Source organism: Nomascus leucogenys, chromosome 15, assembly GCF_006542625.1.
Source record: "Nomascus leucogenys isolate Asia chromosome 15, Asia_NLE_v1, whole genome shotgun sequence".
In the NCBI taxonomy this organism is placed as follows: domain Eukaryota; kingdom Metazoa; phylum Chordata; class Mammalia; order Primates; family Hylobatidae; genus Nomascus; species Nomascus leucogenys.
In genome coordinates this window covers 4,753,916-4,779,448 of record NC_044395.1, presented here as the reverse complement: position 1 = coordinate 4,779,448, position 25,533 = coordinate 4,753,916, and the positions used below count along the sequence as shown (strand labels likewise).

The following is a 25,533-nucleotide window of genomic DNA, read 5'->3' as shown; positions in this document are numbered from 1 at the left end:
CATATTTCTCGAAAGCAAATTAGAAGCTAAAAAACAATGGGGCCCTCAAAATTCTTTCTTTTTTTTTGTTTTTGAGACAGAGTTTCACCCTGTTATCCAGGCTGGAGTTCAGTGGTACAATCTCAGCTCACTGCAACCTCTGCCTCCTGGGTTCAAGCGATTCTCCTGCCTCAGCCTCCCGAGTAGCTGGGATTACATGCACGTGCCACCATGCCCAGCTAATTTTTGTATTGTTAGTAGAAACAGGGTTTCACCATGTTGGCCAGGCTGGTCTCGAACTCCCGACCTCGGATGATCCACCTGCCTCGACCTCCCAAAGTGCTGGGATTATAGGCGTGAGCCACTGCGCCCAGCCTGAGCCCTCAAAATTCTAAGTGAAAATTATTTTAAACCTATAGTTCTATACCCAGCCAAAGTTCCATAAATGTGTGAGTGTAGAATTAAGGTATTTTCAGAAACATGCAAAGTATCAAAAAACATTCTTCTGAGAAAGTATATGTTCATCTCTTCTGGGTCTTTGTGGTTAGAAAAAAATTTTTTAAAGGTATGTGTTCCACCAAAATGAAGTGTAAACCAAGAAAGATGAAGACAATGAATCCAGGAAATAGGCGTTTTAACACAGAAGGAGATTAAGGAAAATCCCAGGGTGATGATGAAGGAAGTTCTAGACAACTGCTATGAGAAAGGACAGGTGGCTCCAGGACTGTGGCCCTCAGGAAGAATATGAAATAAGTTATTTAACAGGTATTACATGCAGAAGATTGAGAAGAGTATTGCAGATGTCTTAGATTGTATGTAAAGATTTGGGTACAAGTTAAAAAGAAACCCCAGTCAATGAAAATTCACAGCAGGAAAAACAAAGAAATTGTACAAAGAAAGGAAACATAATAGTGAACGATATTTTCACAGGCTAATAATGAAAACCTAGAGTATGGATATAATTTTTTTTAAAACTTTGGGCCTGTAACTATTGGGAGGATGGGGAGAGAAAGGGCGGAAGGACACTAAAATCCACATTGTCATAATAGAAAGTCAGCCAGTGTCTAGATAGATGAGTCAAGAGATTACGGTGTTGGCATATTATTTAGAAATATAGAGACAGACTCCAGAACAAGCATCTTGAACACACTTTAAGTGGCCGTCTGGGCTGTGTTTCTGTGTGTGATATTAGATCAAGTCACAAATATAGCCAATTAGGAAACTAAAATTGGAGTTACAAGTATCCTATCCCAGTAAGGCAGGAGTGAGGAGAATCTTTGATGCAGTGAGTTGATAATGGGTAAATGTGACAAACCAAGACATATCAGCTTAAATTTACACTGTCGAATTACGAGATCACCACCAGAAGAACGACATCAGGAAACCGTCAAAAGGGCCAACACCTGTGGGTTTGGGCTGGGCTGCTGCTTTTGCTGTGAGCCGTATTGATTGGGTGTGAGGTAGTTAAACCGAAAGTGCCACGGTGCCAGGCCACGGTGCGTCCCCAGGATTCAGGGTGGGCAGATGGCATGTGCTATGGGCAGAAACCTTCGCCGGTCCGTCACTGGGTGCAGCAGACACCCCCCCTGCCCCTCTGTATTCTGGCCCCTCATCATGGATACCCTTGGCAGGGAGGAACCCAGGGAAGTTGCCATCGTGTCTTTTGGGCGTTTGGTTTGTTTGCTTTTCCCTCTCTTGGGGCTGCGCGTGGGTGTGGATTCCCACAGTGGGCCTCTCACTGTGCCTTCTCCTGGACTGGGGCTCCCAAGGTTAAACACAGAGCAGTTTTTTCCATGATGGCACCACTTTTTTACTTTTGGCTGGTTCACTATTGGCAGGGCAAGGCCGCTGGGTAGGGTGTGCAGCTGAGTGCTGGCCACAGGCTCCTGGGCCAGGTGATGGGGGGACTGAATCTGGCAGCGGCTGTGTCTGAGGGAGCAGGGCCTGCTCCTAGAAGTCTGCACGGGGGCACCACAGTTGCCAGTCATGGACCTGGGCTGGGGCCACTCTCTGGTGCACCCACCTACGTGAAAGGTAATTCACTGAAGGGGAGACCTCGATGACCAGGTTCGACAGCCCTTCATTGCCTTTTAATTTAAATGAACAATTCGTAAGCAATGATCGCCTGGTGCTGTCCAGACCCTGAGATGTGTGGTCGGGAAGGCCGACCTCATGTCCCTCCCAGAGCATGCCCAGGATTCATGTCCCGGAGTCTGCGCTCTGGGCAGTGGGCCCCATGCCTCTGGGGGAAGCCGCCTTCTTCTCACCCAAGCCCCTGCTTTCTTCTCCAAGCCGGACCTCACAAAATGTGAACATCTTCCCCAGCGGGGCACAGGGGGAAGAGGGGGTGGGAGGGTCTGAGTGGCGGCGCCTCTCTCCCTGCAGAAGGTGAATGGCTTGGAGGAAGGCGTGGAGTTCCTGCCGGTAAACAATGTCAAGAAGGTGGAAAAGCGTGGCCTGGGGCGCTGGGTGGTGCTGGCAGCCGGGCTGATCGGCCTCCTCTTTGTCTCGCTGGGGATCGGCTTCCTGGTGTGGCATTTGCAGTGTGAGTAAAGCTGGGGCTGGCTCCGGGGAGGACGACAAGGGGTGGCTGTCCCTCCTCCCTCAGCGGACAGACCCAGGGCTGCCTACTGAGGACACGAGGGTCTCTTGGCCTCTCTGGAACCCTGATGGGGAGTGATGGGAAGCAGTCAGGACTGGCCCATGGCCCCCTCTCGGCATTCATTCACCATTGTGGAAGGCGAGGGACAGGCGGGGATGGTACCGCCTCCCCTGACCAAGCTCCTTCTGGTCTCACACAGACCGGGACGTGCGTGTCCAGAAGGTCTTCAATGGCTACATGAGGATCACAAATGAGAATTTTGTGGATGCCTACGAGAACTCCAACTCCACTGAGTTTGTAAGCCTGGCCAGCAAGGTGAAGGACGCGGTGAGTGCAGCCTGCCCAGAGCCCTGCTGGACTGTGTGCCCTGGTGTCCCACCTGCTGGGCAGGAGGGACGTGCCTCACCTGTGCTGCCAGGGCCCTGGGATGGGGGTGATCTGCAAAGGGGACCCAGACCCCGGAGGGAAGGGAGCAGCCCGGGCTTGGGGCAGAGTCATCGCCGTGTGGGGCCCGCCTTGAGTCTCTGCCCTTCCTCAGCTGAAGCTGCTGTACAGCGGAGTCCCGTTCCTGGGCCCCTACCACAAGGAGTCGGCCGTGACGGCCTTCAGGTGGGTGCGGAGAGAAGGCTCAGTGCGATGCGCCCCAGAGCGGCTGGGAGTATGATCGGGGTGCAGTGTGTGGGGCAGAAAGGGGGGAGATGGCGCTGGAGGTCCCAGCCTGGAGAGCCAAGGAGGGTCCTCGCTGTGTCCTCCTGTGCGTTACTTGGCAGCCTGACTCTTCTGCCCCCATGGCAAAGGTAACTGTAGCTATTGCTGTGATGAGCTGCCCAAAGGCCTGTGAAGGGCTTGGCATGATGCCAGGAACGGCTGTGATTCTTTGCTGTTTTTCCAAATTTGGGTTTGGGGGAGTTGGGGTACTCGGGCAGGCTTCAATGAGTCCCCACATTTTCTGTGCTTGAGCAGTTTTTCACGCAAACTTTTGTAAAAAAACAGACTTTATTCTCAAAGTGCTTTTTATTTTGCTAGTTTGTTTGAACCCTGGGGAATGCTGTGTGGCAGGTGACATTCCCAGTTCCTTTCTCAGGTCAGAAAACAGGCTCAGGAAGGTGACACTCGGTGTGTCCTCGCTTGTGGGTTTCCCCTCCTCATTCCTACCCCTGAGCAGCCCCCAGAATCGGTCTGGTTGGGGATGAGACTGCGAGAGCAGAGGGCAAAGGGGCAAGGCCTCTTGCTTCGGGGTGGAAAGAGGGGTGACACAAAAGAGGAGCTGGGGCAGGGCCTCTGCAGATGAGGGCCCAGGTGTGCCCCTGCGGGTGGTCTGAGCGGCCCTCTTGTCCTGGAGTTGCTCTAGGTGCACGTGGGGGAAATGGGGCCCAGAGCTCCGCCTTAGGCCCCCGCTCTCTCCCCAGCGAGGGCAGCGTCATCGCCTACTACTGGTCTGAGTTCAGCATCCCGCAGCACCTGGTGGAGGAGGCCGAGCGCGTCATGGCCGAAGAGCGCGTAGTCATGCTGCCCCCGCGGGCGCGCTCCTTGAAGTCCTTTGTGGTCACCTCAGTGGTGGCTTTTCGTGAGTCCGAGGGCTGGGGTGGGCATGGGACTGGCCAGGCTTCTATGGAGTGGGGCTGGGCCCTGGACCATTGCAGGGGACCGGCACTCCCAGGGCCCAGTGCCCCAGAGAGAAGATTTCGTGCTGGCCGGGCACCTCCCTTTAAATAATAAGGAAGCAGGAAGAAGGAAATGGATTGTATCAGGAAATGCTTTATTCTCCTTCTTATTCTTCAGCCACTGACCCCAAAACAGTACAGAGGACCCAGGACAGTAAGTATCGTGCCCGCCTCCTCTTCTGGGTGGGGAAGAGGGGGGATGTGGCCAGATGCCCTTGAGCCAGTGGGGTCCCCAGAAGCATGTCCCTCTGAATGAAGTACATTATGATGATCTTTCCAGGCCCTTCTGAGAAGCCCCCTTCCTGATTTCCCGAGGCCCAGGGCAGCCTGGGGCATCTCAAAGGGGCCAGGCCTGAGATGCACGCCCACGGGGTCTCAGGTTCCTCCCCCAGCTCTGCCCAGCCCTGCCCCCACACATGCCCTTCTTCTTGTCTCCTGCGCAGACAGCTGCAGCTTTGCCCTGCACACCCGCGGTGTGGAGCTGATGCGCTTCACCACACCCGGCTTCCCTGACAGCCCCTACCCCGCTCACGCCCGCTGCCAGTGGGCCCTGCGGGGGGATGCCGACTCAGTGCTGAGCCTCACCTTCCGCAGCTTTGACCTTGCGTCCTGTGACGAGCGCGGCAGCGACCTGGTGATGGTGTACAACACCCTGAGCCCCATGGAGCCCCACGCCCTGGTGCAGTGAGTACCCCGGCGGGCGGGTGGGGCTGCGGGAGCTTGGCGGCTGTCCCATACGGGGCCAGCTTCTTCAACGGATTGTGGCACAGGCCTGAGATACAGTTTATGACTCTTGGCCACAGGCCACTGCTAAACCTCCAGGCAGCAGGAGGCACGTGTGGTGTGATCCTCAGCTGGAGCTCCAGTGGAGTCTGGGAGGTGATTTTTCTCAGCCTTGGCAAAGCAGAGGAAGGCTCTATGGTCCCCAGATACCAAATCCAGCCTGTGCAGGGTGTGCCCCCCCTGAACTGCCAGAGAGAAGGCACTGTCCACGGTTGTAAAATGTAGGCTTTATTATTCAGGTATATGAAGGTCAACAGATCAGGAGATGACTGCCCTTGAAAAGACAATTTTGTTGGTGGGCATGGTAGCTCATGCCTGTAATCTCAGCGCTTTGGGAGGCTGAGGCGGGAGGATCTTTTGAGGCCAGGAGTTTGAGACTAGCTTGGGCAACAAGACTCTGCCTTTTTAAAAAATAAAAAGCTTCGCTGGGTGTGGTGGTGCATGCTTACTCAGGAGGCTGATGCAGGAGGATCTCCAGCCCAGGAGGTAGAGGCCGCAGTGAGCTCTGATTGCACCACTGTACTCCAGCCTGGGCAACAGAGCAAGACCCTGCCTCAGGCCACACGAGGAAGCACCAGGTTGGTCAAGGGGTAACAGGAATGAGGGGAAAATGTAAGCAAGAGCCTTTATTATGGGCCGGGCATGGTGGCTCATGCCTGTAAGCCCAGCACTTTGGGAGGCCAAGGCAGCTGGATCACTTGAGGTCAGGAGTTCGAGACCAGTCAAGCCAACCTGGTGAAACCCCGTCTCTACTAAAAATACAAAAATCAGCTGGGTGTGGTGGCGGGCGCCTGTAATCCCAGCTACTCCGGAGGCCAAGGCGGGAGAATCACTTGAAGCTGGGAGGCAGAGGTTGCAGTAAGCCGAGATTGCACTACTACACTCCAACCTGGGCAACAGAGCGAGACTCTGTCGCAAAAAAAAAAAAAAAAAAAGGAGCCTTTATATGGTTTACACAGAAAGCTCTGGGGCATAGGAGCTGTCCCTAGTTCTCTGATGCTTGGGCCTGGGATTGTTAGGGCAAAGAATAGTGGCCCTGAGTGTGAGACCCTTTCGGAGGAGGTGGGGCTGGGCCCCCATAGGTGGGTTTGCATAGGGAAGGTTTGCTTGCAGGTGAGCCCTTTCCTATCTCTAAGCATTGGCCAGCTCTCCACAGTCAGCAGGGCCCCAGATGTCAAAGCACCCGCATTACAGAAAATGGAAAGGCGTGGTTAATGTATCTGTGGTTACCCCATGTCAGGGTGGAGCGTACCGCACAGAGGTGCTGTGCGTGGTGGACCAGCCGCCTCTCTTGCACTCGCTGGGCCACAGCCTTCTGTGGCTGTCTATGGAGATGAGCTGGACGGACGTTTCGTGATTAATAATGGGCTAAAATTCAGGCAAAGAACAATCTAGAACCATCTGCTGCCACAGCTTTGCAACCAGGACTTCTTTTCCATCTCTCTAATTTATTAATCGTACAACAGAGAAGTACATGGTCCCAGTGGGAGAAAGAAATCGACAAGCAAAAAGAAGGCTAAAGTCACTCGTCATCTTACTGCCTAGAAATAACCACTGTTAATTCTTTTTCTTTGAGATGGAGTCTCGCTCTGTCACCCAGGCTGGAGTGCAGTGGCAAGATCTCGGCTCACCGCAACCTCCGCCTCCTGGGTTCAAGCGATTCTCCTGCTTCATCCTCCCGAGTAGCTGGGATTACAGGCATGCACTGCAACGCCCAGCTAATTTTTTTTGTATTTTTAGTAGAGATGGGGTTTCACCATGTTGGTCAGGCTGGTCTCGAACTCCTGACCTCAGACAATCTGCCCGTCCTGGCCTCCCAAAGTGCTGGGATTACAGGCGTGAGCCACAGCACCCAGCCAAATTTTTGATGTCTATTCTCCCAGCCTTTTTTGCTGTGTGTGTGTTAAGAAATAGGATTATCCTGTGCATTCAGTTTCATTACCTGCTTTAACAAATGAAGTATATTATGATGATCTTTCCAAATCGGTCACCCTGTCTCTCAGGGTATTTATAAGGTTGCATTGTTTAGAAGGAGGGGACACAATCAGGATGACACGGTTGTGAGCAGTGTGGACTCTGGAGCTTGAATGCCTGAGTTGAAATTCTAAGCCTGCCACTTATTACCCAAGGGGTATTGGGCAAGTTACTGAAGATCTCTGTGCCTCGGTTTCCTCACCTCTGAGAGAGGGATAATAGTATCTACTTCATAGAGCTGTTATGAAGATTATGAGTTAATAGATTTAAAAGCACCGACCACCATGCCAGGCATGTTCTTTTTTTTTTTTTCTGAGTCTCCTGGTCGCCCAGGCTGGAGTGCAGTGGCGCAATCATAGCTCACTGTAACCTTGAACTCCTGAGGCTCAAGCAATCCTCTGGCCTCGCCCCTGAGGAGCTGGGACTACAGGCAAGCGCCACCATGCCCAGCTAGTTTTTTTGATTATGGAGATGAGGTGTCACTGTGTCACCCAGGCTGGTCTGAAACTCCTGGCCTCCAGCAATTCTCCTGCCTCGACCTCCCAACAGGCTGGGATTATAGGCCCGACCTTGGCATGTTCTTAATAAATGTTGGTTGTTACTACTGCTGTTGTTCTGATTGAGCCCACAGTTTATTTAATGAATCCTCTGTTGTGGGCATGTATTGTGTCTAGGGTGTTGCTCTTTTTTTTTTTTTTTTCTGAGACGGAGTCTCGCTCTGTCGCCCAGGCTGGAGTGCAGTGGTGCGATCTCAGCTCACTGCAACCTCTGCCTCCCGGGTTCCAGCGATTCTCTTGCCTCAGCCTCTGGAGTAGGTGGGATTACAGGCGTGCACCATGACGCCCAGCTAATTTTTGTATTTTTAGTAGAGATGGGATTTCACCATGATGGCCAGGCTGGTCTGGAACTCCTGACCTCAGGTGATTCACCCGCCTCGGCCTCCCAAAGTGCTAGGATTACAGGCGTGAGCCACCGCGCCCGGCTGGGTGTTGCGCTTTTAAACAAAGGTGAACTGTTTATCACTAACTCCTTCCATCGGTGATTGTGTGGGGGAGGGACTTACTTGAATGAAGGTCGTTTTGACTCCATTCTTGGCCTCTGTGGATGGGACCAGAGTTAGGGGCGGGGTCCTCAGGCACCTCTGCCTGGGAGCCTGGTTTGGGTGTGTGAGAAGCTTGGGTTCTGTCTGCTCTTCCTAATGCCCACCCTCTGCCCCCACAGGTTGTGTGGCACCTACCCTCCCTCCTACAACCTGACCTTCCACTCCTCCCAGAACGTCCTGCTCGTCACACTGATAACCAACACTGAGCGGCGGCATCCCGGCTTTGAGGCCACCTTCTTCCAGCTGCCTAAGATGAGCAGTAAGGAAGGGCAAGGCAGGGCGGAACTGCCCTCGGGCCGCGGAGCAGGGGAAAGCCTGAGTGGGGGGGAGGCCTGAGCTTAGGAGGCCACAGGCTAGACTCTGTGGTTGGCGAACTGGCCTAGGTCAGCAGCAGAGGCTGAAGCTTGAGCCAAAGGCATCTGGCCGACCACCTGGGTCAGGAGCCCTCCCGAAGCTGTGGCACCCGGCACCTGGCCTTCCTGACTGTGCACTTGCTGCGCAGCATCCAGGCAGTTCCAGGCTTCAGGCTGCAGAGCCCTCGCCTGCCTGCTTGGCCAAGCAGGTTCCTGATCCTCTTGCTTCCTCCCACCTTCCCTCTCAGGCTGTGGAGGCCGCTTACGTAAAGCCCAGGGGACATTCAACAGCCCCTACTACCCAGGCCACTACCCACCCAACGTCGACTGCACATGGGACATTGAGGTAGGAGCTATGGGGTGTGTGAACGTGTGTGTGTGAGCATGTATATGCACATGTGTATGTCTCCCTGTGTGCATGTGTGTGTGTGCATGTGTTTGCATATGTGTACGTGTGTGCATGTGTGTGTGTGTGTGAGAGAGGTGGATGGCAAATGAGGAAGACAGAAGAAAGGGAAGAGGAGATCCTTTATCAACCCCAAAGGGGCAGCCAGACATGATGACTCACACCTGTAATCCCAGCACTTTGGGAGACCAAGGCAGGAGGATCACTTGAGGCCAGGAATTCAAGACCAGCCTGTGTAACACAGTGAGACCTCATCTCTACAAAAAATTACAAAAATTAGCCAGGCACGGTGGTGCATGTCTGTAGTCCCAGCTACTCAGGAGGCCGAGGTGGGAGGATCACTTAAGCCCAGGAGTTTAAGGCTACAGTAAACTATGACAGTGCCATTGCGCTCCAGCCTGGGCAACAGTGAGACCTTGTCTCAAAAAACCGCAAAAACAAACCCAAAGAGACCCTGTGTCTCAGGGCCCAGGGTGGGCTCAGGTCCTCCTGCAGTGTCAGGCAGATCCAGACTCTTAGCTCCTTGGCAGGTGACGGAACGACCTGGGCAGTTGCTGAAGCTCCCTGGGCCTCAGCTTGCCCCTAGGTGAAGTGAGGGTCTCAGAGGTGCCATCAGGAAGAAATCAAAGAAGGTGTGTGAGACAAGAGAGTCGCCTGTCCGTGCCGCTCACGCCATCCCAGCCAGAGCTGCCTCCCTTTCCTTTCTTTAAAAATGCCAGGAGGGCCAGGTGCAGTGGCTCACGCCTGTAATCCCAGCACTTTGGGAGGTCAAGGCGGGTGGATCACAAGGTCAGGAGTTCGAGACCAGCCTGGGCAACATGGTGAAATCCTGTCTCTACTAAAAATACAAAAATTAGCCGGGTGTGGTGGCGGGCGCCTGTAATCCCAGCTGCTCGGGAGACTGAGGCAGGAAAATAGCTTGAACCCGGGAGCCGGAGGTTGTGGTGAGCTGAGATCTTGCCACTGGACTCCAGCCTGGGCGACAGAGCAAGACTTCGTCTCAAAAAAAAAAAAAAAAAAGAACAGAGGCCGGGTGTAGTGGCTTGCGCCTGTAATCCCAGCACTTTGGGAGGCCGAGGCGGGCAGATCACCTGAGGTCAGGAGTTCGAGACCAGCCTGACCAACATGGTGAAACCCTATCTCTACTAAAAATACAAAAAAAATTATCTGGGTGTTGTGGCGTGTGCCTGTAGTCCCAGCTGCTCGGGAGGCTGAGGCAGGAGAATGACGTGAACCCGGGAGGCGGAGGTTGCGGTGAGCCGAGATCGTGCCACTGCACTCCAGCCTGGGCGACAGAGCAAGACTCCATCTCAAAAAACAACAAACAAACAAACAAACAAACACCCTGGGAGAACTTTCCAACCTGTCTTGGTGACGGAAGGCGTACCGTCTCTCCCTGGTCCATGCCGCCGCCTCCCTTTGATGTCCTCAGGTTCAGGGAGGAGGGAGGGAAGCCGCACATTCCCAGCAGCCTCTCTTCCCTCAGGTGCCCAACAACCAGCATGTGAAGGTGCGCTTCAAATTCTTCTACCTGCTGGAGCCCGACGTGCCTACGGGCACCTGCCCCAAGGACTACGTGGAGATCAACGGGGAGAAGTGAGTCCCCGGGGGTGTGGGGGCTGCCAGGCCCAGGCTGCAGGGGGAGGGGTCCCACCAGCCGCCCGGCCGCCCGGCCCCCAGCTGTCCCTCCTCACCTTGTGCCCCGCGCCTGCGCCAGGTACTGCGGAGAGAGGTCCCAGTTCGTCGTCACCAGCAACAGCAACAAGATCACAGTTCGCTTCCACTCAGATCAGTCCTACACCGACACCGGGTTCTTAGCTGAATACCTCTCCTATGACTCGAGTGACCGTGAGTGAACATTGTTGGGAGGAGGCTGGCAGGGGCCTGCCTCGCATGTTCTGTCTACCTTGCATCTCGTTAGCATCGTGCTTTGCTGATTCTAAAATGCTGGAGAAAGTAAGAGCATCTCACCCCTCCCGTAGCTTTGGGAGGAAAACACGCTGCCTTTGATGCGTGAATTAAAGCAGGCTGGCCGTGAGCGCTGGTACACACGGTGCCCTTCTGGGTTGCAGTCCCGGCATGAGGTACCTGCGGCTGGAGACGCCCCTCATCTGAGCTCCCCTGGCCATCCGTCTCTCAGGCCCACCTTCACCGTGACTTTGATCATCTGTGCTTGCCTCTGTGGCCTGTTAGCACCATTAGGATTCATAGCGTAATTAGGAGACACATTAGGAAGTACTGTTGGCTCTGTGTGCAGCGGTTCTTCCACATATACGATGTGTTTTTATTTCAACCCTGCATCATAGAATAACCTTGGGCAGACATTTAACTATGCTTAGGAATCCAAATTTAAGGTAACATTCAAGGGCCTGGCTCACCACCAAAAGTACACTTGGATGAACCAACACCTTTGATCTAAACACTTACCTGTGCCTGAAGCCTACCTGTGCGGAGGCGGTGACAATGGTCTCCTCACAACTTTGTCATCTGCAAAGTGGTCAGATGCCTCGGATTTCGGAAACATTGAAATATGGAAAGTGTTTAGAGTGAAGGAAGTGCGCGACGCTGCACTACATTTGATAGGACACATCACATGCATCGGGGACCAGCTGAGTGTCACAGGCGGGGCCTGGCCCTCAGGGGCACCAGACAGCCCAGCACACAGGGCAGGGCAGGGCCTGCGACCAGCCGGCCTCTGCAGGGCACCTGGCGCTTCCTGGGCTTCCATCCTCAGTGGTGGGAAGGGAGGTGCCAGCCTAGGTTGGGGTCTGTGGCCAGCCCTCTTCCCACACTAGCAGCAGGTGCAGGAATCCCTTTGTCACAGCTTGGTGGGCCTGGGCAATCCCTGCCCTGAGCCACAGCACCTGCCCTGCTCCTGTGTGTTTGTGGCCGGGAGGTTGGCCCGAGGGAGGGAGCTGGGAGCCGGTGGAGGGAGGTGGGTGGGTGCTGGAGGCCTCAGGCCTGCCTGTGCCCGCAGCGTGCCCGGGGCAGTTCACGTGCCGCACGGGGCGGTGTATCCGGAAGGAGCTGCGCTGTGATGGCTGGGCCGACTGCACCGACCACAGCGATGAGCTCAACTGCAGTGAGTCAGGCTGGGAGCCCCGGTCCCCCCACCCTCCTTCCCTACCCTGCCTGCGTCCCGTGGCCCTGCTGGCTGACTGCTGAGGCAGAAAGGCCGGAGGTGGTGGGAGTTTTTGCTCTCGGCCTTCCGGCCCCTCTCCCCACCCTGCCATATGGAGATCTTGGCCTCTATGGGGCAGGTGGTGGGGCGTCTGGGAAGTGCTGACGTCAGCTTGGCAGCTGGTGGAGCAGGGCCACTTGGGCCTCTCTGTAGGTCGGAAAGTGGTCCCCAGGTAGCTCTGATGGCCTGGGCATCCTGGGGAAGCAGTGAGTGATGAGGGCCTCGCGGCCGACCCTCCCCTTACCCCGCTCCAGGTTGCGACGCCACCTACCAGTTCACGTGCAAGAACAAGTTCTGCAAGCCCCTCTTCTGGGTCTGCGACAGTGTGAACGACTGCGGAGACAACAGCGATGAGCAGGGGTGCAGTGAGTGCTGGGGAGGGGCCGCCTGGGCGGGCAGGTGGGCGGGGCGACTCACGGTGGCTCCTAGTGGCTGAGTCCCGGTGCCTCTCCAGGTTGTCCGGCCCAGACCTTCAAGTGTTCCAGTGGGAAGTGCCTCTCGAAGAGCCAGCAGTGCGATGGGAAGGACGACTGTGGGGACGGGTCCGACGAGGCCTCCTGTGCCAAGGGTGAGGCCCGCCCCACCCACGTTCCTGCTGGGGGGCCCTGCCCCTGGAGAAGACTGCCCTGAGCACACCCACAAGCAGGATGCCCCGAGTTTAATGAACACAAACCACCTGGGGGTGTTAGGTGTGATGAGAAAGGGCTCTGGTTGGGGGAGAATTTTCTGGAAGGTGGAGAACGTGTAGCAGGGCTGGGAGGCCAGTGGGCGTGGGTGGGCAGGCCTGGGTGAGGGAAAAAGGTGCAGGGGCCATGAGGTGCCATTGGTGGTTTCTGGCTTCTGGTTGGATGCTGCAGAGGAATTGATCCCCTCCCCGTGTCCTCCTCCTTCAACAGTGAACATTGTCACTTGTACCAAACACACCTACCGCTGCCTCAACGGGCTCTGCTTGAGTAAGGGCAACCCTGAGTGTGACGGGAAGGAGGACTGTAGCGACGGCTCAGATGAGAAGGACTGCGGTGAGCGGGGTATCCCCGTACGGTTGTGCAGGTCGTTCACTGTGTGAAGTGCCCACCAGAGGGTGCAATCCTGCCAGCACCTCACTTAGCAGCTCTGTGCTTGGGTGAGAGGGTGTGTCTCCTGGAGGAAAGGGTAGCCTTGACAGTTGGCATGAAGGCACCACCCCACGGGCTGGCTCTGGTCTTGGAGAAAGGCCCGTACAGCCAGCATCTCAGCACCTCTGTAGCATGGCGAGGTCGTGGCTGCAGTGCGTCGCTGGCCCCTGCTATGTAGACACAGCTGTGGGGGAGTAGTCTGGAGAAGAGTGGCCCAGCTCACCCAAGCCCAAGGCGGGGTGTCACCCTTGCCCGCCCATACTTTAATTTGCAGTCTCCGTGTTTCAGAAGCCTTGGCTGGCCACAGGTTAGATTTGAGCACAGCTACAGCTGTTCTGTGACCTCACATCAGCGGTTCATTCGTCCCTCTGAGAGCTGTGCCCTTCAGCATTCAAAGATGCTTCTCCCTGCTCCATGCCGCCCCCTCCCCTGTGATGTCCCAAATGATATCAAATCAGGCAGATGACACCCAAATCAAAGTGAAGCTGACCAGCCGGCCTCCGGAGGCCCTCGCTGCATTTGTGAGGGAGGGGGAGGTGGGAAGATGAGGGTTTGAATTTGGGTGCGGGGAGAAGGAGGGGCATGGTGGAAGGGAGTCTGTGAAGCTCAAAGATAGTTTTGGGGGTCCCTCACGCCCTGGCCACGCCAGCAGTGCTGTGCACGCCAAAAGCTGGCTTCCCCACACAGGGTCTCCTGGCACCCACTGCGTGTCCCCTTGGGGTTCGATGTCCCCACCTCGACTTGCTGTCCTCTGGTTCTCTGCCCCCTCTGCAGACTGTGGGCTGCGGTCCTTCACGAGACAGGCTCGTGTTGTCGGGGGCGTGGATGCGGATGAGGGCGAGTGGCCCTGGCAAGTGAGCCTCCACGCTCTGGGCCAGGGCCACGTCTGCGGTGCTTCCCTCATCTCTCCCAGCTGGCTGGTCTCTGCCGCGCACTGCTACATCGATGACAGAGGATTCAGGTGGGTCTCTGGGTGGGCAGCAGGGAGCCTCCTTGCTGGCCCTTTGCATCTGGGAGTCATGCCAGGATAGGTTGGCACCGAGTCAGGGCATTGGAGGGGTGGCCACATGTGTTAGTCCGTTCTTGAGTTGCTCTAAAGAAATACCTGAGACTGGATCATTTATAAAGAAAAGAGGTTTATTTGGCCCATGGTTCTGCAGGCTGTATAGGAAGCGTGGCGCCAGCCTCTGCTTCTGGTGAGGGCCTCAGGGAGCTTCCATCCATGGCAGAAGGTGAAGGGGGAGGAGGCACATCACGTGGCGAGGGCGGGAGCAAGAGAGAGCAGGAGGAGGTCCCAGGCTCTTAAGCAGCCAGCCTCGTGTGAGCTCAGAACTCACCCATCACCATGGGGTGGGGGGGGCACCAAAGCAGTCAAGAGGGATCCGTGACGAAAACACCTCCCACCACGCCCCACCTCCAACACTGGGGATCCCATTTCAACATGAGATTTGGAAGGGACAAGCATCCAAACCAAATGAGCAGATATCCCAGGATGGGGCTTAATAACAGTAATAATAAAAACTCACTGTATTTGGTGCCCACTCGCAGCCAAGTGCTGTCTCTGTGCCTCTCCTAAAACCCCCTAGCAAGTTAGGCAGGTCGATTGTATCCTCACTACAGAAAATAAGGTTCAGAGAAGTAGGGACATTTGCTTGGGGTGGCACAGCTGTTAAGTGGCAGAGCCAGACTTCAGCACAGGTGTGGTCTCTGGCGAGTCTGCACCGCGCAGCTCCTTGGATTGGCCAACACGAGCTCTGGATTCCTGCTCCAGCTCTGGCTTGCCGGTGGCCCTGGGCAGGTTATTCAAACTTCCTAGGCCTTGGGTTCTTCGCTGATGATGGTGACAGTATCAGTTCCCACTCTTAGAGTTGTGAGAATTAAATACAATGCTGTGCTTGCGACACTTTGCACTGTGCCTGGCACATCATGGCCTCAGACACACAGGCAGATGAGAGGCCTGGAAGGGTCACGTGGGCATCCCAGGAACAGGGGCACAATACCGGGCTGTGCTATTTGTGTCCTAGCTCCTGGCCTCTCTGGGCGTCTGGCTATTGGCTGAAGGAAGGAGTGTTAGGGCCTGGCTTGCTCTGAAGAGGCAGGCGCAGGGGCGTGGGCCTTCCAGGACAATCCAACCTCGGGAGAAGGGGATGCGCTTTCTGCTGGCTGCATGCTTTTCCATGGTAGGCAGCTCCAGGAGCAGGCGACCCAAGCCCTCAGCTGCCCTTTGCAGGGAGGAGAGATGGGCCCACGGCTGGAGGGAGGCCTGCGGCACAGAAGGAGTACGCTCAGACCCATGCCCAGGGCTTGGGTGATGGAGACGGACAGCAAGAGCCTGTGGGGAGTGGACCCAGTTCCATGGTCCCCAGCTTCACTGGGTGCTTGACATGTGGCTTTGTCCAGCCTGAGGCTGTCCCTTGTCTCATTTTGTCACACTCAACTCCACCCATAGCAGAAATGATCTTTTTTTTTTTTTGGAGTAATGGGAGCGTATTTAAGAATTTCGTGTGTGTGTGTGTGTGTGTGTGTGTGAGAGAGAGAGAGAGAGAGAGAGTCAGAGTCTCACTGTGTCACCCAGGCTGAAGTTCAGTGATGCAAATCATAGCTTGCTGCAGTCTCGAACTCCTGGGCTTGAGCAGTCCTCCTGCCTCAGCCTCCCGAGTAGCTGGGACTACAGGCACATGCCACCATGCCCAGCTAGTTTAAAATTTTTGTAGAGACAGAGGCTTGCTAAGTTGCTAAGCCTGGCCTCCAGCTCCTAGGCTGAAGTGATCCTCCCATCTTGGCCTCCCAAAGTGCTGGCATTACAGATGTGAGCCACCGTGCCTGGCCCGACCACTTCTCTTTGAGGTTGGCTTCTGTGCCTCTTTGACATGCCCCATTCTTTCCTTTTTTGAGCCATGTCCTTGCTTTCTGGCACTACCAGGTACAATAGGTTCATCTTGTGTTTCCCCAGCCCAGCCCTAGGACCAGACATTTCTCCAAGGAGTCTTTTATTGGGGATGGTATTTAGAGACCAAGGTCCAGTTGCTAAGTGTGTTCATTGTCACCATGGTGTCATGTCCAGGCCCTGTCAGCAGGTGGAGCTAGGAAATGGCTGGGTGCATACTAAGAACTCCCCTGCCGTCCTTCACTGCTTCCTCTTTTCCTTTGCTTCATTGCCTTCTTTCTCACTTCCTTCTCCTTCATCCTGTGTTGATCACAGTCATGCTTCTGCCAACGAGTAGTGCAATTAATATTCAACACCCATGGTTACTATTGACACTAGAGAGACCAACATGAATAGGACTTGGTCCCTGCAGATTGTGGGTCACACACTTGTAAGGGTAGGGACAAGACATGACACACACATGCAGTAAGTGCTGTGCCAGGGCTGTGTCCAGGCTCCCTCGGGCCCAGCATGTGGAGTTTAGAATTCTAAACCCATATGCCTGAGGGACTGGGGAGGGCGACTGTTGGGAACACTCAACATGGGTGTCTGAACTGAGGGTTGAAGGCGAGGGTGTTTGTCAGCTGGACCAGGTGGCTCAGACCTTCCAGACAAAGGGAGTGTCATGTGCAGAGGCAGGGAGGTGTGAGGTGTGCAGGGGCCTGGTGTCAAGGGGCCCTGAGCACATGGCTAAGTCATCATGCATTCCTTGCGCACTGCCGGGAGGCAGCGTCATGTCGCGGTTAAATGCACAGGCTGCCTAGGTTCCAGCTGTGGCGTACAGCGTATGAGCTATATGATCTTTGGCAAGTTGCCCTCTCTGTGCTTGAGTCCTCATCTTAAAAAGGGTGACCCTACCTCGCAGGGCTGTTTCAGGGATAAAACAACTTACTGTGTCAGCATCGAGAAGAGTGCTTGGGACATGAGAAGTTCCACCTGAGCACTAGCAATTCCCACCTGCACTCCAGCCCCGAGGGTCACCATGGGGGATAGCAGTGGCTGCATCTTCACAACCAGTCTCTCAGCTGCTGGTAGACGTGCGTGCCTTAAACATTAGAGGCTGAGTCTGCTGATAGAATCAAATACTGTCGGACTTACCGATTGGCTGGGTTTGCAGACAGGGCTTCATGAAAGCGGGGTCTTGAGCCGAGGTCGCCAGGTGAACAGGGCGGGCTTGGAGGAGGGAGGTGGAAACCTGCAGGCACAGGGCAAAGAGCTGGATGGGGGTGTCCATGCTGAGTGTTGGGGTCACGGGGAATTGAGCCAGAGGGACAAGGATGGCTCTCCCCTCTCCCCGGTCCCATGAGACCCTTTCAGCTACATGCTCGCCTCCTGGGTGTTCCTGAAACCTCTCTACTCTCTTCTATTTGCTCTGCCACCACCTTGCTCGTCCTAGCTCACTGTAGCCTGGGCAGCTGCAACACCCTCCCCATCTACTTCCTTCCCTCTCAGGACTCTCGTCTGCACCACTCGAGCCCAGAGTGGTCTTCCCAAAATCTGGTCACCCCAATCTCTTGCTTCAATGCCTGCCGCGGCTTGCAGTATAAAGCAGAAACTCCTTCATGACCGACACGGCCATGTTATCTGGCCCCTGCCCGTCCGTCCAGCCTCAGTCTCCAGTGCAGTCCTCATGCCTTCCCCATGCTCAGTGTGAGGGCTTCCTGAACGTGCCTTTGCTCTCTCTCTTATTTTTTTTGAGACCGAGTTTCACTTTTGTTGCCCAAGCTGGAGTGCAATGGCGCAATCTCAGCTCACTGCAACCTTCGCCTCCCGGGTTCAAGCGATTCTCCTGCCCCACCCTCCCAAGTAGCTGGGATTACAGGCATGCGCCACCACGCCCGGCTAATTTTTTGTACTTTTAGTAGAAACGGGGTTTCACCATGTTAGCCAGGCTGGTCTTGAGCTCCTGACCGCAGGTGATCTGCCTGCCTTGGCCTCCCAAAGTGCTGGGATTACAGGTGTGAGCCACTGCGCCCGGCCACCTTTGTTCTCTTTAAACATGTGGCATTCTCCACCCCTTCAGGCCGTAGGTGGCCAGGCCTATATGATCTCGAGGCTTGGTTCATAACTCACTTCGTTTCCGGCCTCCCAGCCCCTCCTCTTCCACAGCTTTCTACCTAGTCCTCTGTGGGACCTTCTTGTCACGCTGTAATTGGTGGTTTTCCTATCTCTCCCCATGTACACTGTGAACCTGAAGGCTGGGTCGTAGATTGAATCACAGATGCCCAGGGATTGTTGAGTGAATGAGTTGATGGGGGTTGAGTACGTGGCTGGATGTGAGCAGGGTGGGAAACCGCTAGAAAGGTCCGGTCGATTAACGATGAATGCAGAAGGCCTGGGTGGGTCACAAGACCTCATCTGGCAGCTCTTGGGAATCCTTTTAGGCTGTGGAATGGGATGAAAAGGATCTCACAAAAGCAGCTTTTAGGAAGTCATTTTCTGGTGGCAACAGATTACAGTGAGGCGAGATCGGGCACAGCCCAGGTTGGAAAACTGAGCTTTGGCCTAGGTGTGCGATTCCATGGGGAGGTGGCTGTAAGAAAGGCCAGAAGGGGGCCTGGCATGGCGGCTCATGCCTATAATCCCAGCACTTTGGGAAGCCGAAGCAGGCGGATCACCTGAGGTCAGGAGTTCGAGACCAGCCTGACCAACATGGTGAAACCCCATTTCTACTAAAAATACAAAAATTAGCCAAGCATGGTGGCATGCACCTGCACTCCCAGCTACTTGGCGGCGGCTGAGGCGGGAGGATCGCTTGAGCCTGGGAGGCAGAGGTTGTGGTGAGCCAAGATCATGCCACTACACTCCAGCCTGGGCAACAGAATAAGACTCCATCTCAAAAAAAAAAAAGAAGGCCAGAAGGTGATGGACGCCGGGGCAGTGAGAGTGAACCAGGGCTCGGGCGGGCACGGGGAGAGATGTGGAGGCAGAGGCTCGGTTTAGTGCTTCGGGGTCGGGGAGGTGCCCTGGCTGGGCGGTTCAGTAACCTTTCGACTTTCCTGAGAGGTGAGGGAAAATGAAGCGAGTCTTCATGCCTTTCTCTTGTCATGCACATTTTCTATTTTAAATACGTATTTTTCCAATGTTTTATTTTGAAACTTTTCAAACCTACAAAAATGTTGTAAATACAATGAATGAAAAAAAGGACTAGTACAGTGAACACTTTTTTTTTTGAGACAGTCTCGCTGTCTCCAGGCTGGAGTGCAGCAGCGTGATCTCAGATCACTGCAACCTCTGCCTCCTGGCTTCAAGCAATTCTCCTGCCTCAGCCTCCGGAGTAGCTGGGACTACAGGTGTGCGCCACCACGCCCAGCTAAATTTTTGTATTTTTAGTGCAGACGGGGGTTTCACCATGCTGGCCAGGCTGGTCTTGAACTCGTGACCTCGTGATCGCCCCGCCTCGGCCTCCCAAAGTGCTGGGATTACAGGCGTGAGCCACCGCACCCGGCTGTACAGTGAACACTCTTATTATACCTTTGATCTACATTCAGTGATTGAGTTAATCACGTTTGCTTTCTCCCTGTTTGCACCGCATGTATTTTTCGGAACCATTTCCCACCTGGGGGCAGCCATTGTGAGGCTTCCCACCAGGTGCCTCGGCCTGTGTCTCCAAGAACAAGGACGCTGTCCCACACTGGGAAATGGTGGCATTGCTTTGTGCTGCGAGCTGACGTACGCATCATAAATGTCCTCCAATCATGCCCATCGTGTTCTTCTTTAGAGGTTTTTTTTTTGAGACGCACTCTATCGCCTAGTGTGGAGTGCAGTGGCCCAGTCTAAGCTCACTGCAACCGCCACCTCCCAGGTTCAGGTGATTCTCCTGCCTCAGTCTCCTGAGTAGCTGGGATTACAGGCACCTGCCACCACGCCTGGCTAATTTTTGTATTTTTAGTAGAGACGGGGTTTCATCATGTTGGCCAGGCTGGTCTCAAACTCCCAACCTTGTGATCCTCTCGCCTGGGGCTCCCAAAGTGCTGGGATTACAGTTGTGAGCCACCAAGCCCGGCCTTCTTCGGAGCTTTTTAAAAAAAGTCCTAGGGTGCAGTCAAGGGTCATGCCTTGTATTTAGTCATTAGGTTTCTTTAATCTCATTTTAATCAAGAACAGTTTCTCTACACCTTTTTGTTTTGTTTTGTTTTTTTTATGGCATTGACATTTTTGAAAAGTTCAGGACAGTTATCTTACAGGATGCCTCTCAATTTGGGTTTTCCCGACTGTGTTTTCATTGCTGAGTTAGGAAGCAGCGCATGGGCGGTGCTGTAGCCTTCTCGGGGACAGCAGGATCCCCCGTGAAGGGGGCTGGTCGGCAGAGGAGCCTGAGCACCTGGCTCGGCCGCCCAACAGGTTTCGCCATCATAAAGGGGCTTCCCCCTTGGGGAATACATGGTGAATACATCGCAGGTGATTCTTTGAATCAGCGTGAGTGTCTCGTTCTCCAGCCATATTTTCCCCGGCGTCTCAGCATCCGTTGGTGATTCTCACATGTGTTGATTATTACTGTGGCAGGTGCGAATGTGGTTCCTTATTGTACCGTTTCTTCAGCATTTAGGGGCTGCTCGCTCTTTCTTTCTCTTTCTTCTTTTTTTTTTTTTTTGCTTTTTTTTGAGGTGGGGTCTCACTCTGTTGCCCAGGCTGGAGTTAAGTGGTGCGATCTTGGTTCACTGCAACCTCTGCCTCCTGGGTTCAAGCAATTCTCCTGCCTCAGCCTCCCGAGTAGCTGGGATTATAGGCACCCGCCACCACGCCTGGCTAATTTTTATGTTTTTGGTAGAGGTGGCGTTTCACCATGCTGGCCAGGCTGGTCTCAAACTCCTGACCTCAGGTGATCCACCCACCTCGGCCTCCCAAAGTGCTTGGATTACGGGAGTGGGCCACCATGCCTGGCCAGGGGCTGCTTTTTCTCTGTAAAGAATAGCTTTCCTTTTCCCTTTATAAATTCTTTTGAAATTACTTTTTAGACTCAGGGTGGACTGATGGATTACCCCCACCCTTTTTCATTATTCCGCCTGTGTAGTAGTGTCACCCTGTCACCATTTATTTCGGGGTTCTTATTCTAACTTTAGCCAGCTTTGTCAGGCCACATTGGTGTTTGAGTGCTCAATTGCTTCCTGCAGAAACAAAATGTTCCAGGTTTGCTTTATGCTTTCCATTAAGCCCCGGATCTGAAATCAGCTGTTTTTCCAAGGAGCCCTGGTTCCTTTCAATAGAGAAGGATATTTAGACACTAAGTTCTGGGTGCTGCTGGAGACAGCATTGGTTTTAGGCCAGTTTTTAAGAATCGTGAGCCGGCGGGCACGGTGGCTTATGCCTGTAATTCCAGCACTTTGGGAAGCCAAGATGGGCTGGTCGTTTGAGGTTAGGAGTTTGAGACCAGCTTGGCCAACGTGGCGAAACCCCATTTCCACTAAAAATACAAAAATTAGCCAGGCGTGGCTGTGCATGCCTGTAATCCCAGCTACTCGGGAGGCTGAGGCAGGAGAATCACTTGAACCTGGGAGGTGCAGGTTACAGTGAACTGAGATCACACCTCTGACTCCATCTCAAAAAATAATAATAAAATAAAATAAAAATCACGAGCCTTTCCTGATACCTCTGATCTCATTCCACATCTGTGCCTCCTTTTCCCCCCAGTGGGGTGGGCTCTGGCTCTGCAGTGCACGTGGAACAGCTTCTGAATCACTAAACCTATTCCATAGCCAGCAACAAACTTAGTAGATACAACACATTTTTCAATTCATTTTGGTCTTAGGTTATATAGCACTGCATTAAAAATTTATTTGGGCCGGGTGTGGTGGCTCACGCCTGTAATCCCATCACTTTGGGAGGCCGAGGCGGGCAGATCACAAGGTCAGGAGTTCGAGACCAGCCTGACCAACATGGTGAAACCCCATCTCTACCAAAAATACAAAAATTAGCTGGGTGTGGTGGTGCGCACTTGTAATCCCAGCTACTCAAGAGGCTGAGGCAGGATAATCGCTTGAACTCGGGAGGTGGAGATTGCAGTGAGCCGAGATCATGCCACTGCACTCCAGTCTGGGTGACAGAGTGAGACTCCGTCTCAAAAAATAAATATAAATAAAATAAAATAAAATAAATTATTTGGATTGATTTTTCTGTTATTCCTCCTGCGAAAGATCAGGTTCATAAGATAACTAATTTTTGGTCATCAGATTAAAAATGTATTCAAGGAGGGGGGTAAAGAGTTCAAGAGGGATTTCCTACTGCAGCGGGAGGCACTTAGTAGTTTCTAGCTTACGGTCAAGACCAAGTAAGAGCCGGCCCCGTTGTCTTCTCTCAGCCGCAGCTGTGCCTCATCCATGCGGAATCCTCTGGGAAGGCGCGGGGCTGCGGGGCCGTGTGCACAGGCCCGAGTGATTGCGCAGTCTCATAGCGGCTCTCCCTCCCAGGTACTCGGACCCCACGCAGTGGACGGCCTTCCTGGGCTTGCACGACCAGAGCCAGCGCAGCGCCCCCGGGGTGCAGGAGCGCCGGCTGAAGCGCATCATCTCCCACCCCTCCTTCAACGACTTCACCTTCGACTATGACATCGCGCTGCTGGAGCTGGAGAAACCGGTGGAGTACAGCTCCATGGTGCGGCCCATCTGCCTGCCGGACGCCTCTCATGTCTTCCCTGCGGGCAAGGCCATCTGGGTCACGGGCTGGGGACACACCCAGTATGGAGGTAAGCTTCGGGCTGACCCAGAGCTCCGCAGAGGGCCTGGGGCCTTCCTCCAAGGCCGTGTTGCGTCTGCGTGTCCAGTCTCGGGGCGGGGGGCTGCCCCAGTCTCCCCCTGCCTGGCAGAATGAGGCTGTCCAGGGCGGAAAGGAGGCCTTTAGTAAAAGGGGCATGGGATTTGCAGCCCAGGCTCAGGATTGAAGGCTGGCTTTGCCCCTAATTACCTGAGTGACCTTGAGCGAGTTGCTTAAACTCTGATCCTGTTTGTGCATCCACATAATGAAGATAGGAACACCTTAAGCCCAATGGTGCTTAAGGCATGTGAGGGGGCGGGTATGAAGGGAAGCAGGCCATTAGTTGGCAAATGCTAGATTGAAAAAATCCACTCTATAGCATATGCTGAACATTTGTAGTCTTTGGAGAGGAAAGAAAACGAACAGGACTTACAGCTCTAACGCCCTCACAGAAGCCCGGGGGCATTTGCAGCGCCTTCCCTCCGCCTCTCTGCTTGTTGTTCCCTCAGCCCTGCTTGCCACGCGTCTGTTCCCTCTCAACTCGCCCGGCAGATCTCAGCGTGCGCCTACTTTCTCTAGGTGGCTGCTATTACCGCAGCCCACTGAGTAGACGCGGATTACCCGTTTGTCAGCCCCGGGCATCTGGGCTGTTCCAGAGCTTTGCTAGTCCAATGCCCCGTGGGGAGCGTCTCGAATGACGCCGTCCCCGAGGCAGCCCGGCTCCCAGCCCCGTCCTGCCCTCTCCCCAGGCACTGGCGCGCTGATCCTGCAGAAGGGTGAGATCCGCGTCATCAACCAGACCACCTGCGAGAACCTCCTGCCGCAGCAGATCACGCCGCGCATGATGTGCGTGGGCTTCCTTAGCGGCGGCGTGGACTCCTGCCAGGTGCCCCCCGGGGCAGGAGGGCGGCAGGTGGGCCCCGGGAGAGGCGGGACTGGGGACTCACGGCAGGACTTGTCTCCGCCCAGGGTGATTCCGGGGGACCCCTGTCCAGCGTGGAGGCGGATGGGCGGATCTTCCAGGCCGGTGTGGTGAGCTGGGGAGACGGCTGCGCTCAGAGGAACAAGCCAGGCGTGTACACAAGGCTGCCTCTGTTTCGGGACTGGATCAAAGAGAAAACTGGGGTATAGGGGCTAGGGCCACCCAAATGTGTACACCTGCGGGGCCACCCACCGTCCACCCCAGTGTGCATGCCTGCAGGCTGGAGACTGGACCGCTGACTGCACCAGCGCCCCTAGAACATACACTGTGAACTGCATCTCCGGGGCTCCAAATCTGCCTAGAAAACGTCTCGCTTCCTCAGCCTCCAAAGTGGAGCTGGGAGGTGGAAGGGGAGGACCCTGGTGGTTCCACTGACCCAACTGGGGGCAAAGGTTTGAAGACACAGCCTCCCCCGCCAGCCCCAAGCTGGGCCGAGGCGCGTTTCTGCATATCTGCCTCCCCTGTCTCCAAGGAGCAGCAGGAACGGAGCTTCGGGGCCTCCTCAGTGAAGGCGGTGGGGCTGCCGGATCTGGGCTGTGGGGCCCTTGGGCCATGCTCTTCAGGAAGGCCAGGCTCGGAGGACCCTGGAAAACAGACGGGTCTGAGATTGAAATTGTTTTACCAGCTCCCAGGGTGGACTTCAGTGTGTGTATTTGTGTAAATGAGTAAAACATTTTATTTCTTTTTAGATAAGTTTCTTTTCCTACTGGAGTTGCGCCCTCCTTCCTCATTTTTCCCACTCGATTTGCAAGAAATTGGACTTACATTCCCCTCAGCACCGACCCCGGAGGCAGGCTGGGTGGGGCCAACAGTGCCGTTGCTTTCTCTAGGCCAGCAAGGGGCTGGTTTTGCTCTGATCTGTAGCTTCCAAGACCAGGGGCCTGGTGCCCTGGTAGGAGGGAAATACGGGTGGCGAGGCAGGGAGACGAACGTGTGGGGATGATGGAGAGGGGGTGCACGGGCACCCAGGCCCGGGTTCAACCTAGGAGAGAGAGGAGTTTTGTCAGAGGAAGACGGGCAGAAGCGTGGCTTCGTGTTTGGTGGGGAGGTGGTCGTGTGAGCGCACACACTCACAGGGACAGATGTGAGGCTGTGCATGAATACCTGGCTGGCTGTCCAGTGAAGGCTGAGCAGTTGGGTCCCAAGGCCTTGGAGGAAGGTGCTGCCTGGCTCAAGGGCACCCACACCTCCTGTGCCATCCCCCTTGATTTTTTCTTTTTTTTTTTTTTTTTTTGAGTCAGGGTCTTGCTCTGTCACCCAGGCTGGAATGCAGTGACATGATCACAGTTCATTGCAGCCTTAGTCTCCTGTGCTCAAGCTATCCTCCTGCCTCAGCCTCCTGAGCAGCTGGGACTAGAGGTGCCCACCACCACACCCGGCTAAGTTTTTTTTTTTTTTTTTTGTAGTGACAGGGTCTCACTGTTTCCCAGGCTGGTCTCGAACTCCTGGGCTCAAGTCATCTCCCGCCTTGGGCTCGTGCTGAGCCTCCACCCCCAGCCTCCCTTGATTTTCTTATTAATTTAAAATATTCCCTCTCTTCTTGCTTGGTGGCCTGAAGGGACAATGTCAACAATCTGGGGAAGGGTTAGGGAGCTTTTGGGGGAACATTTGAGGGCTTCTTGTGTGCTGATGCACCATGTGAGCTGGGGAAGAGGACCTGGGGAGAGAAATGACATGGCTGGTGTCAGGAGGGCAGAAGGTAGCCTTGGCTCACCACTGTGTCCCCAGCTCAGGCCTGTCCTAGAACATGCGGATATGTGTTTGTTCAATGAATGG

The 25,533-nt window shown here is 54.7% G+C and overlaps 1 protein-coding gene across 1 annotated transcript in view; it reads left to right on the top strand.

Annotated features, from left to right (window-relative positions):
* Positions 1–24,445, top strand: part of ST14 (suppression of tumorigenicity 14) — a 48,303-nt gene extending 23,858 nt beyond the window's left edge. The window contains exons 2-19 of the mRNA XM_003253407.3: positions 2,365–2,524; positions 2,781–2,908; positions 3,120–3,190; positions 3,991–4,148; positions 4,364–4,399; positions 4,689–4,929; positions 8,224–8,363; positions 8,706–8,803; positions 10,350–10,459; positions 10,581–10,711; positions 11,841–11,945; positions 12,299–12,409; positions 12,499–12,612; positions 12,941–13,063; positions 13,934–14,120; positions 22,493–22,767; positions 23,525–23,661; positions 23,745–24,445. Of these exons, the coding sequence (XP_003253455.2) occupies positions 2,365–2,524; positions 2,781–2,908; positions 3,120–3,190; positions 3,991–4,148; positions 4,364–4,399; positions 4,689–4,929; positions 8,224–8,363; positions 8,706–8,803; positions 10,350–10,459; positions 10,581–10,711; positions 11,841–11,945; positions 12,299–12,409; positions 12,499–12,612; positions 12,941–13,063; positions 13,934–14,120; positions 22,493–22,767; positions 23,525–23,661; positions 23,745–23,906 (2,487 nt within the window). The 3' untranslated portion in view covers positions 23,907–24,445. The remainder of the gene's footprint in view (positions 1–2,364; positions 2,525–2,780; positions 2,909–3,119; positions 3,191–3,990; positions 4,149–4,363; positions 4,400–4,688; positions 4,930–8,223; positions 8,364–8,705; positions 8,804–10,349; positions 10,460–10,580; positions 10,712–11,840; positions 11,946–12,298; positions 12,410–12,498; positions 12,613–12,940; positions 13,064–13,933; positions 14,121–22,492; positions 22,768–23,524; positions 23,662–23,744) is intronic.
* Positions 24,446–25,533: the final 1,088 nt, after the last annotated feature.